General features: G+C 43.9%; 2 protein-coding genes across 3 annotated transcripts in view; one reads left to right on the top strand and one right to left on the bottom strand.

The window, feature by feature from the left end:
- Positions 1-1,320: 1,320 nt before the first annotated feature.
- The window catches only part of pvalb6 (parvalbumin 6), a 51,861-nt gene continuing 40,416 nt past the window's right edge, over positions 1,321-12,765 (top strand). For both annotated transcript variants that reach the window (XM_026324847.1, XM_026324845.1), the window contains exon 1: positions 1,321-1,798. The gene's annotated coding sequence lies outside the window, so the exon portion shown is untranslated. The remainder of the gene's footprint in view (positions 1,799-12,765) is intronic.
- csf2rb (colony stimulating factor 2 receptor subunit beta) lies at positions 3,422-11,927 on the bottom strand. The gene is given in 16 exon segments (XM_026324843.1): positions 3,422-4,870; positions 5,468-5,630; positions 5,728-5,807; positions 5,917-5,983; positions 6,288-6,378; positions 6,528-6,714; positions 6,828-6,961; positions 7,314-7,468; positions 7,584-7,716; positions 7,991-8,135; positions 8,749-8,823; positions 8,825-8,904; positions 9,048-9,223; positions 9,334-9,451; positions 10,030-10,252; positions 11,823-11,927. Coding segments are annotated over 15 exon segments (2,076 nt in total). The 5' UTR covers positions 10,133-10,252; positions 11,823-11,927; the 3' UTR covers positions 3,422-4,501.

Raw genomic sequence — 12,765 nt, 5'->3', positions numbered from 1 at the left:
GCTGCTCCCACCTGTGCCTTCCTTACTTTGTATTATAATCAATTCCATCTCATCTCTCGCCCAGCAAGAGAAGAAAACATTAAAAAGGCAAAAGGATGAAGCTGAACCTCAGCAGGCTGATTACATCTGTGTAGAGGACATACCGTATCTTTGCCATAAGTGTCTGAGTTTCAGAATGCCTGAATTCCCTGATGTGCAGTTGTGAGGAAACAGAAGGCCTTTGAACAGGAGGTTACACAAGCATCCGTGAGGCGCCTCGCACTCCCTACATCTTCCAGTGCTTTTATTTTCCTGTTTTTATGTATGACATGGGACAGGGACACGCTGTACACAGATGACCACCCTGTCATCAACCACACACACCCTTACTGCTATTTCAGTCAGCACCCACCTTTGTCCTCTGTGTGTTCTTTTGTTTTGTTGCTGATGACTATTAACACGAGTCTGTCACTTGATCATACGCTCACTCATTCAGTCACTCACACCACCAACACATCCTCCTCCTCCAGCGAACAATAGTCCTCTGACGGTGGCCGCAAACCTCAGGAATGTGACTGTTTTTTGGGGCCGAGCATCTGTAAAACTCAAAAATGCTGGAAAACACAAATCAACTTCCGCTCTGCTTCCTCTGCCATGGTGAGGTGCGTATCTTACTGCCTTAATGGGTATCATCCCTCACTTGGTGTGCGCTGAAACTGCTCCTCAGCCTCGTCAGACAGGAAGTTGTACCAAACGATGGGCTGAAAACACAGGAAGTTGATATCGACATGCCTGAAATTCCATCATCGCTCTGCAGAGACAAGAAACACTTCACTGCGTCACTCATGTGCTCATGGTATAAATGTGTTAGACAAATGGTGCATTGGAGACACACCACACACTGCATATATAACATCGATAACATTTACACCTCTGCTGCCAGAAGCTGACAGACCTTACATCAGGTCCAGCCCTGTCAGGCTGGTGAGATATGTGGATAAACAGAGTAATAAATTACAAAACGCAAGGAGGTGTGTGTGTGACCGATGGCCTGCAGTAACACTCACCCTTTGATTTGGGCCTCAGCTGCCAAATAGCTGTAGGTATATACATAACTTACCTGAAAACTTCGCACCTGTTAACAAATACAGACACACGCTGGTGATACCAATGGTGCAAAAGATTATAAAATAGTCACACACGATTTAACCCCATGGTCAGATAAAGTTTGAAGTGAAGTGACTGCACCTTGTGTTTCCTAGTTATGACCTTGTACAATTAAAAATCTCTATTGTAAAAAATATGCAAATTAATAGCTACTAAAATTCAAATCATGTCCTCCATCCTCTTAGTTTACATCTGGTGGATCTAAGGTCAGAAAGTATTTTATGTTTTTATCTTGTACAGCACTTTGGTAAACTTCAGTTGTTTTTAAAAGTGCTAAATCAAGTTTCAGTTGCAGTAAACCAATCTACGCACGGTTTATTGTTTTGTATTAAACCCTCTCTAAATGATAATCAGCTAAATATTGTTGTTTTATCACATGACCAATAGTAAATCAACATTTCTGAAGAAGGTAAGTTTTAGTTTTTCCAATTCTCTGTGCAGTCCTTTAACGCATCACAGAGTTCGCTGCCAGCACAGGTGTGCGTCAGACAGCATTCAGGGGACGCCAGGTGCGCCGTGTGTTGTAGCCTGTGGATACTGGGATTTCTAAACTTTGGACTTAACAGAAAAAAACTGCTTCATGTGAAGAATGTGGGAGAAAGATGAAAAACACCGGGTCGACCACGTCAGACTTCATAAAGACACGTGAGAGGTCAGTGTCACAGAGCCTGTAAGGTAGCTACGTTAGCCTGGAGCTAGCACAATGATGACATCATCACTAACACCAATATTAACTTTAACATTTGTTGTACAGTCAGGTGTGTCAGTGTGCAGTCAGGTGTGTCACTGCGCAGTCAGGTGTGTCACTGTACGGTCGGGTGTGTCACTGTACGGTCAGGTGTGTCACTGTACGGTCAGGTGTGTCACTGTACGGTCAGGTGTGTCACTGTACGGTTGTGTGTCACTGTACGGTTGTGTGTCACTGTACAGTCGGGTGTGTCACTGTACGGTCAGGTGTGTCACTGTACGGTTGTGTGTCACTGTACGGTTGTGTGTCACTGTACAGTCGGGTGTGTCACTGTACGGTTGTGTGTCACTGTACAGTCGGGTGTGTCACTGTACAGTCGGGTGTGTCACTGCGCAGTCAGGTGTGTCACTGTACGGTCGGGTGTGTCACTGTACGGTCGGGTGTGTCACTGTACGGTCGTGTGTGTCACTGTACGGTCGGGTGTCGCTGTACGGTCGGGTGTGTCGCTGTACGGTCGTGTGTCGCTGTACGGTCGGGTGTGTCGCTGTACGGTCGTGTGTCGCTGTACGGTCGGGTGTGTCGCTGTACGGTCGTGTGTCGCTGTACGGTCGGGTGTGTCGCTGTACGGTCGTGTGTCGCTGTACGGTCGGGTGTGTCACTGTACGGTCGTGTGTCGCTGTACGGTCGTGTGTCACTGTACGGTCGGGTGTCGCTGTACGGTCGGGTGTGTCACTGTACGGTCGTGTGTCACTGTACGGTCGGGTGTGTCACTGTACGGTCGTGTGTCGCTGTACGGTCGGGTGTGTCACTGTACGGTCGTGTGTCGCTGTACGGTCGTGTGTCACTGTACGGTCGGGTGTCACTGTACGGTCGGGTGTGTCACTGTACGGTCGTGTGTCACTGTACGGTCGGGTGTGTCACTGTACGGTCGTGTGTCGCTGTACGGTCGGGTGTGTCACTGTACGGTCGTGTGTCACTGTACGGTCGGGTGTGTCACTGTACGGTCGTGTGTCACTGTACGGTCGGGTGTGTCACTGTACGGTCGTGTGTCGCTGTACGGTCAGGTGTGTCGCTGTACGGTCGTGTGTCACTGTACGGTCGTGTGTCACTGTACGGTCGGGTGTGTCGCTGTACGGTCGTGTGTCACTGTACGGTCGGGTGTGTCGCTGTACGGTCGGGTGTGTCGCTGTACGGTCGGGTGTGTCACTGTGCGGTCGTGTGTCGCTGTACGGTCAGGTGTGTCACTGTACGGTCGGGTGTGTCGCTGTACGGTCGGGTGTGTCACTGTGCGGTCGTGTGTCGCTGTACGGTCAGGTGTGTCGCTGTACGGTCGGGTGTGTCGCTGTACGGTCGTGTGTCGCTGTACGGTCGGGTGTGTCGCTGTACGGTCGGGTGTGTCACTGTGCGGTCGTGTGTCGCTGTACAGTCAGGTGTGTCGCTGTACGGTCGGGTGTGTCGCTGTACGGTCGGGTGTGTCGCTGTACGGTCGGGTGTGTCACTGTACGGTCGGGTGTGTCACTGTACAGTCGGGTGTGTCAGTGTACGGTCAGGTGTGTCGGTCAGATGATAGCAAATCAAAAGTCAGACTGACAATTTGCAAAACATACATTTAATTTCAAGAAGCTGTAATTAATTAAAATAAAGTTGTTAAACATGAAACTATCTGGGATAAATTAAGCAGCATAAAGAGACAAAATGAGAGACACTTATTTAATTACTGCTCTCAGTCTTTGTGGGGCAGAGTTGAGTCATGTCATTTCTGTTTGTGCTGCATAAAATATGGAGAAAAAATCTGTATCACTGTCCAAAAGTGCAGGAAACATTGCAAACTTACATTATTTTCCTCTGGTTATTCATTCTCAGTCCATTATTGACATCAAACTAGGCCCCATAAGTCACATACCCAGGTCCATAGAGGCAGCTTTAGTATGTCATCTCATTTAAAATGTCTCTGCAGGCCTCAGTCCTGAACTAAAAGCATACACACAGTGTCACACACTGTCTCTGACAGTTCCAGCACTTCGTGATGTAGACGACATACAGTAAAATTGCATTTAGCAACGCACCTTCCTCTGTCACAACAAGGTCCCAACTCGCACGTCTGTGTGCAAGCATGCATGTCATACATGACTGCAACGAACACGGAAGTCAAAGCAAACATACGCACTTTTCTCATGAAATGCAGTTTCTCCCACAAAGCAGTGAAGAGAGAAGTAGTTTGAAGAAGTAATAAAAACAGTCTTGATTTCAATTCAGCCTTGTTGTTAGACGCAGTATGGACATCCTCAATGAAACCCTTTAGATGTGTGAAGAAGTCAGTAAATTAATCATATGAAGTACGTCAGACACTGTAAATGAAAACTACACATTTTGAGAGGCACGGATGTCATTGCAGGGCTTCTTGGGTTGATTATATGAGGATCCTTATAGTCCTTACATGTGTAAAAGAGGTTTGAGAAAGGAATTAGTTTGTTTGCAATACATTCACTGACCCACTTCCCTACTGCCCTCCTCTAGTCACATTCAAACTGATCTCAGGTCAGATAAGGCTAAAGCATGTGCAGAGTTTCTTGTAAAAAATGTCTTGGACTAAAGTAGCTTGAAATAAAATGGAAAGCTTATGAAATAGACATGAAAGCACTGGTCGTTCTTTGCAGGCTGCTCCCATCAGTGCTGAGGGAGGTGGCAGTAACCAGAGGCATGTAGGTTGCCCCCTTGAGGCCACAAGGTGAAAGGTGTGGGGTTGTAAGGCGGCGGGTGGTTCCTGCTGGTGGTCTGGTCTGTCTCATCTGGTCTTGGGGTGGTATCTGAACACTGTTGGTGCTGCTCTGCGACATCATGCCTGTGTGTGTTTGTGGTGGTTTCGCTGTGAGATGCGAGATCCTGGGTGGACCTGGACATGGTGCGGCCAGGCAGACACACGTAACCTTCCCCGTAAAGGGCAAAGTTCACAGGGGAGGGAGATCTGTTGGATGAACCTTCCTTCTCTTTCTCTTCGCATTTGGCATCATCCACTGATGACTTGGCCTCTGACGTCTGTCAAATAGACACGGTGCTTGTTCAGTACGACACTTAATGACTGAAAATCATGATATATTGTTTAGCATTAGCTCACTCATTTTAATATGCTAGTTATTTGGTTGATTAGCTGTCATGCTGAGAGTGAGAGAAGAAGAATATTGATATCACACTCACATCTGTTAATAGGAACCTGGAGCCTGCAGCTGCTTAGCATAGCTTAGCTTAGCATTCTGCCTATTAGTGTCTGTAGTGCTCACAATTTCTGTTATATTAAGTGGAAAAACAAACAGGTCTGCTGTAGCTACTTCCTGCTGCTGAAGAAATACTCAGGAACATAATTCAACAGAAAACCACAAAGTTTCATTTATTTCACTTCACTTTTCTGTGAGTTTTCTTTCCCAACTCACAAAAAGTGAATAAATATTCTGTACTTTTATGTATTTTTGACTGTATTTCATATGAAACATATATACACATATGAAAACGGATATCGCACATTCAGATTCAGGTCAATTCTTAATGTTGACTGGCCTTAGATTTATTTTGTGCATTTGAGAGATTCACAGCAGCTGGAACCAGACAAATGGTCCCGGTTGTGGCTGAGTAGCTGACCTGACAGAAGATGTATGGTCCGCTGAAGCATATGGAGGACATGTCAGAGCTGTTGACCTTCGCAACAGAGGGGGGCAGGTTGTCACAGTTCCAGCAGCCCTCGTCCAGCTCCAGGCAGGTTTTGTCTGCGTCTTTGATCAGCCACAGTGAGGTGTCTGAGGAGCTGCAGGTTGGAGAACGTGCAGAAGATGTTTTCACTGCAGATATTTTCATCTCTGATAGGACAATGAGCAATGTGTGTTTAGTGTGGGACACGTTACCATGTAGATTCGCTGTTGAAGCGCAGCACTTTGCAGATTGATGTGTCCTCACTCTCCGTGAAGGACTGACTGGTGGTGGACTGGATTCACAAAATACACAGTGATTCACACGTCAGCAAACTACAATTGGAAAAGCACTAATGTGAAGAATTCTGTAGGGACTAATTGTGTAACATAATCTGCTCTCACCTTGATCTCAGACAGGATTTTGCTTTTTTCAGGAGAAGGAACTGAGTCCACCCACAGGATTACCTTCCTTTTAGACCAAAACATGCCATGTAAAGAGAGGGTTTCTTTAGACGGTGAGAAATTTAGAAGCACAGACTTCACAATAATAAAACTTCCTTTGGCCAATGAGCAAAGTGTGTCAGGCTGTTTGGTTTGCTACAGATTTCTATCATGAAAAACAAATGAGATAAAATATTCATTTATTGATTACACTTGACTGTGCTTTAGATGGACTATTCATACTAAGCATATTTGAACAGTGTGTTCAGGCTATCCAAGTTTGAAAAGTATAAAAGTAGTACACATACAGTATAAATACATAAATAAAGTACCTTTGACAAGCTGGAATGGTGTAGTAGAGAATGAGGAAGACTAAGGCCACAACCGCACCAATGATGACATAAAGTGTGGTGGAGCCTATGTCTGTCAGGGCACAGAAAACGTTGATGATGATGATGATGATGATGCACAACCTATGTTGTTGTTTGAATTAACCGGGCTTTTCCCACAAGGAGAGGTGGGATGAAATGTGTTTCTCACATGTGGAATGTGAGGACACTGTCGTCACTTACCGTAACCACCTGGATTTGAGGTCCAGACCTTAGCGTCAGTCCATTCAGACGGTACTCCCTTGTAGCCAAACCCAGGAGCGACCAGTGCCCTGACTTTGACCTGGTATTGCTGGGACGGTTCCAGAGATGCTCCCCGGATATTAACAGACAAGGACCCTGCTGATATGTTGAGCAGCTCAGATTGTCCCTGGACATAGGAGGCAAATTAAATCGATTAAATATGACCCTCATGTGTGAGGGACTGGAGTAAATGCAGGATAAAATTAGAATAAAATAAGGAAGAGGTAATAAGTGTCCTACCGGATCCTCTCTTCTGTAGTAGTAGACCTGATAAGACAGTTTCACTTTTGACGCTGTGCTCGATTCAGTCCATTTCACGATCCAGTTATTGTCCCTCTCCATCACCGTTACCTGCTGTGGTGGGTTGGGACGTACTGTGGACCAAAACATAAATGAATGGTGTGTAAATGCCTACTGGGCTGGTCACCAGAGTACTGTGGCTGCTCTGCACCAGAGACAGGGGTTATATCAGACATGCTGGGTCTTTCAGAGAGAGTAGAGACGGGTCAGTGTTTTTAGTAATTTAGTAATTTGTGTTTCTGCGTGTTTATGTTTAATCTCAGATTGAATCTGTTACAGTAGATTTATCTTATAGTAACTAACAGTGATGCAGTGATGCCAGTCGAACACTAGGTGGGGACACCTCACAGTCTTCTCTGCGTCACTGTTCATCTGTAGTTTTTATCATCTCTGGCTCCTATGCTTACATGTCTCATGTCTACTCACTGTGTTGGTGAGAGTTAAAAGTCTTCATATGGTGTGTTGGTATGAGCTCCAGCAGCAGATGTGCAGGGTCTGTGACATTCAGTGAGCAGCTGTACCTCAGCACCGTCCCGTTGAGGCCAAAAGTGACTCTTGGGTTCACACAGCACCTCTTAGCCCTGCAGGCAGCGAGTAAGAGGAGATGGATGGTCAGATAAATGAATGAACTATAACTGCTTGGGTGCGTCGTTCAGCCTCGACCAGGTGGTTTTGTCAGCATAACACTTGACTTACGGCTCAGTTGGGTTGTGTCGACAGGCCAGCTCGTAGATAAGGAAGTGAGCCATCTCTGTTCTCACCTCCCAGCTGCACATCACCTCCACCTCTCCGTCCAGCACACAGTGCAGACTGGGAGGCTGCCCAGTGTCTAGAGCCAGAGAGAGAGAGAGAGAGAGAGACAGAGCTAAGAACAGCAAACGTGAAAACCTGCAGATTTTTCCAGGAGAGGAAGTGAGGATTAGAAATGTGAAGGAGCAGGGTCTGTATCAGAAAGAGCCAACCACAGCAGATGAAATATACAAGTTAAATATTTTTTCAGAAATGTCAAAGTTGGAGCTAAAATGTGCCCATTTTCCAAAAGCTTCACAGTTTTATTAATGTTTGGCGTTTATGTTTTAAGGTTTGCCAAATTTTACGCTCACCTTCTTCAGTCTTCCAGGTCACCACAGGACTCCAGTCGCTCCACTGGCCCACACCGGCCCGGGCCCTCACTTTGGCTTCATACCTGTGACCCGGAAGCAAAAACCGTTTCTCTATTTTCATACCGGTGTCTGTGACATTCTTAGTCTGCAGGGGAATGAAAATAAATGTGGGTAAGTCATGAAGGCCAAAGAAATGGTTGCATTAGTACAGTTTCTGTTTTATAGTTACATATGGAACAAAGTAAAACTATTTTACACCATCATGTATAAGCAGCTTGTGTGCAGTGTGGAATACAAAGTCTTTGTTAACGTTTTAGCATGCAGGTGTTAGCATTTAGCTCCGAACACCAATGTGTCAACGCTGCACTCACGTCATGTAGTTTACAGTGAAAGTCTTGAGCAGCCAACAGCGGCAATATGGCCCACTGCAAATGTATCAGCATAATAATACAACTGCTTCTATAAAATGTGTGTTGTTTTGCAGTATTTTTAGCATATTCAAATGCTTCAGTTTAGCATTGCCAGGGCTCAGGTTTTGAGTTCAGAACCAGTTTGGGTCCCAAGAGTTTTCATCAGAGGAAACACACCAAATGTTATTTATACTCCAGTAACTGCAGCAAATACCGTCATATAGAAACTGGTCAACTCTTCTACTTTTAAAGTTGCACTTGAAGTGAAATGTTTCAAGAGTTTTTCAAAAAGCCACTCCACTATTGCAAAACGGACATATAATAATGTGTCCTGTTGTTGGTGCTTACAGTCCAGTTGTCGTGTCTGTCTGTCCTGTACCTCAGCTGGTACGTGAGGACTTTGTTCACGGAGGAGGGGGGGGGGGTAGGGGCTGGACCACCGGACCCATCGCCCTCCGTCAGCTTCATCGTGTGTGGACAGGTGCACTGGTGAGCGAGCTTTCACTGTACAACAGAAACACAACTTCAACACAACCGGACATGAGTGTGTGTGTAAACATCCTTGTCCTTGTAAAGTGTTTGAATTCATGCTCGGTTGCATGATTTCTGTGGTTATCACAGTGACGCTGATAATATAATAAGCTCACAGTGCAGAGAGAGGTCCAGAGGCTTGTGGGGGACAGAGGAGCAGATGGTCCCTGCCTCGTCCTTCAGGAAAAAAAACATGTGTTTGATTCCCGTTGAAAAAGCACGAGTTTTATATTCACACCGGACCGTCCCAGGTTCATCTGGTACTGGTGGACTGTACGGCACACACAACTCCCTGCAAGGATCATGGACATACAGCTGTGGGACAAAAGCTTTGTTTCATGTCCTTCTTATTCCTTTGCATTTTGTTTTTGCCCCTGCTCTTCTCTCGTTCTCTGTGTTTACCTGCTGTGTTGTCTCTGGACCCAAAGCTCCACCAGTGTATTTCTGTGTTTCCTCCACTTGCAGTGGACGGAGGACTTATAGTCGTTATAGCACTGTAAGGATTCAAGCAATGAAGACGCTGGGTAGAGAGGGAGAAGATACATTTTGATGGAAATGACTGGATTGCTCTTAATGGCTTGTGCTGAATATGAACTGTAAACATTTAGACCTTTGACTTGAGTAAAAGCAGTAATACAAGAATGTAAACAAGGTTTGCATTCAACAGTCTTATTCAAGCAGAGTTACTAGAATTGCACCAACGCATTAATGTGCAAACAGCATTTTGGGCAATTTAATCTTGAATTTCCTTTTGGGGATTAATAAAGTTTATCTATCTAGTTATTTCATCATCAAAAACCTCAAAATGATAACAACAGCTGCATAGAAATCTTTTCTTAAAACATCTTTTTTGCAGTAAAAACATGATGAAATATTCCTGTAAGACTTTTTTGTTACAAGAAACTGAGAGTTATGAAAAGACTAACTTTTTCCACTGTACAGTTCCTCATATTTTGAAAGCTCGTAATTACAAAAAAAATTGTAGTTTTGAATGTTTTCATGTTGCCGCTGTCTAATCCGAAGACTTCCAGTCTTAGCTGAGCGATAAGGTGAGAGACTCAGGCTGATAGGATCTGGAATACTGCAGATTTTACTTACCTCCATGTGAGCTGCTGCCCTCCTGAAAAGCACAGCGATCTGGGCCAGATGAGAGAGCCAGAAGAGGGAGCATTAACCACAGCAGAACCCAGAAGAAAGGCATCGTTCCTGGGCACGGACCGGGCTGCCAGCCTATCTTTTTTTTTTAATCTGGTCTCAGGAGCCGCGCTGAGCAGTGTGTTCACATTATCAAGGTGTCTGTACAGGAGGTTGTGCACAGAGACTGTAAGACACAGGGAGAATGGATTAGTTCATTTACTAGAAGTAATGAAGAAATGAGTCATGACCACACAACCAGCCCTCACTTCCGCTTTGACTGTGTGCTTGTTGTGGGATATCACCACATATCCGCCTGCCTCTTATCTCTCTCTGTCACATGTGATTAGTTCAGATAAAGATAAAAAAAAATACACATGCTGCCAATGGGGATCACACACATCAACATGAAATACCAAACACTGCTGACACAGATGAGTGCTTTACTAACTGCATAAACACTGGGCGCTGGCACGGCACGTTTAAACCATTAAAACTGCCGAAATCCTAAGAAAATACTTTTTTTTTTTTTTCTTTCCAGTTTAGTGTTTAACTCGACAAAGCAGTTGATAGATTAGAAAATCGTATGAGTGCTGATACAAACGAGTTTCAGTTTTGAACTTGAAAGGCTACAGAGCAATTTCAGAATCAGGTCATTGTCTAATATCAGTCTAAGCTTTTAAAACCTGTTTGTGAAACAAAATAGAACGCACCTTCAATTTTCAAGCTAGATATTTTATTTTATGTACGTTCTTCTTTAAATTGTGATTATGCCGCCCAAAAACCTTTAAGTGACTAAATGTAAATCCATTCTGCAGCGAAAAATCACAAAGACTCTTCTACCACTTTCTGCTTATTCTAATAAAAGAATAACTCAAATTTTGCAGATCACAAAAGTTTTGGATGACGTCTACTTTATGCTACTTTAAATTAAGAAATTTAAAATACAATAAAAATATTAGAGACAGATTGGTTCAGTGTGATCAGTTTTTACATTTTGTGCAAAATGTGAGCTTTTGTAAAATAGTTCTTAAAGTATATTTAATTGAATAAATATTTTGTGCGTTAGCTAGAAAGAAAAACAGAACAGAGAGGTGTGATCATTTCAATGCAGTAACTCAGAGGGGATTTTAAGGATCACTCGGGCTGAACAGACCCCACTTCTGCCTTTTTAACTGCTATTTGCAGTAGCAGCGTTGGGGAAAACCCCATGTGGAGAATGTGGGAACCCAACACTAACTTTGAAACCAAAATAACCTTTTTAACTTGTTATTGTCTGCGGTCCAGTTGATCATTTAACCCCAATAAAAACACACACACAAACAAAAAGTTTTAAGAATTTATGACAAAAATGCCATTTTTGTAATGTGGCATAATTAGTCTTTGGATCAAGTGCTCAGTTTTCCCTGTGTGTTGTAAAATCATGTGTGTCGAGTTGTTACAAAATCTTTGATTATGAAAGTTCACAGTAATTCTTGTCATTTCTGACTCATAAGTAGGATCTTATGTCTCAATGCGTTTCGTCATGAAATCACATCATACAGCAAGACTTGATGTTTCCAGATGAATTACTGGTTTTGTTGTGTCCTGTCTTCATTATTGTGACCTGATGATACTGTAGTGAAACCATGTACTGATACAGCGCGCACACACACACACACACACACACACAGAAACTCTCATCTAAAGAGTGAGCATGTGAACCAACCCTCACCACATGATCATTCAGAGGATCTCAGGGTCAGTGTCGCACTTACCTGGCCGATGAGGTCTGCTTTTGCTTTATCCATCAGTCTGTCACCTTCACTTCCCTTTGTCAAAGCAGCTCCTCATGAGTACTGTCGAGAAGTCTGAGGGAGTTTCCTCTGACGATTTCAGTTTCCCCTTTCAGTCCAAAGTGACACTTTATTCTTCTCACTTTAATGCACAGTCAGCTGTATTATTCTGCAACACTCTTAGATGCTGTACTTACACTGTAGTTTAGGAATGTCCATTTGAAATGTCAGTGTCTTTGCTGTGGGCTCATGTAGAAGTAGAGTAGAAGATACACGCAGGTGATTTATCCTGAAAGCACAAAACCACTTTTGTCTTTGGGAATGTGAAACAGGTCTAATGACTGTTTGGGCTTGAAAGGTGAAAAACATTGTATAGAAAGTTGTGACAGGGAGCACAGAGCAGGTCTGATAGGCAGCGAAATCAAGACTCAGGCCTCGAACCTGAAATGCTCTTTACGTTACATTTCCTGTCTAAATGCAATAAATCAAACCAACTTGGGTTTCTGCTCTGATGAGGGATAGATATTTTGGTTTCATGAGGAAGATTTGCCATCTTAATAGTATCAGTGGTTAATCAACCACACGCTTTGAGATAACAGCACTGTTACACATTTCCTTTATGCATCTCTGCCACACACATCTGAAAGCTCTGCTCAGATATCAGGTTTAGATGTTGTTTTCATTCAACATTGTTGAATTAATGAATGTTTTTTCTTTTTTTTTTTTTTTTGTTCAGCCACCTTCTCTGGAACTGTCTGATCTAAACTGCTACCTGACATACTTTTTCCTTTAAATGACTTAAAGCGCCCCACAGAGCAGCTGTCGATCAGACGTGGGTGTAATGAGCCTTTCTTCAAAGGGTGATCTTTTCTGTCAGCTGCACCCACTTACTCTGAGGTGACACGTGTTCAAAACCTTGTGGCAG

Source organism: Mastacembelus armatus, chromosome 8, assembly GCF_900324485.2.
Source record: "Mastacembelus armatus chromosome 8, fMasArm1.2, whole genome shotgun sequence".
Lineage (NCBI taxonomy): Eukaryota > Metazoa > Chordata > Actinopteri > Synbranchiformes > Mastacembelidae > Mastacembelus > Mastacembelus armatus.
This window is presented reverse-complemented; position numbering and strand designations above follow the sequence as displayed.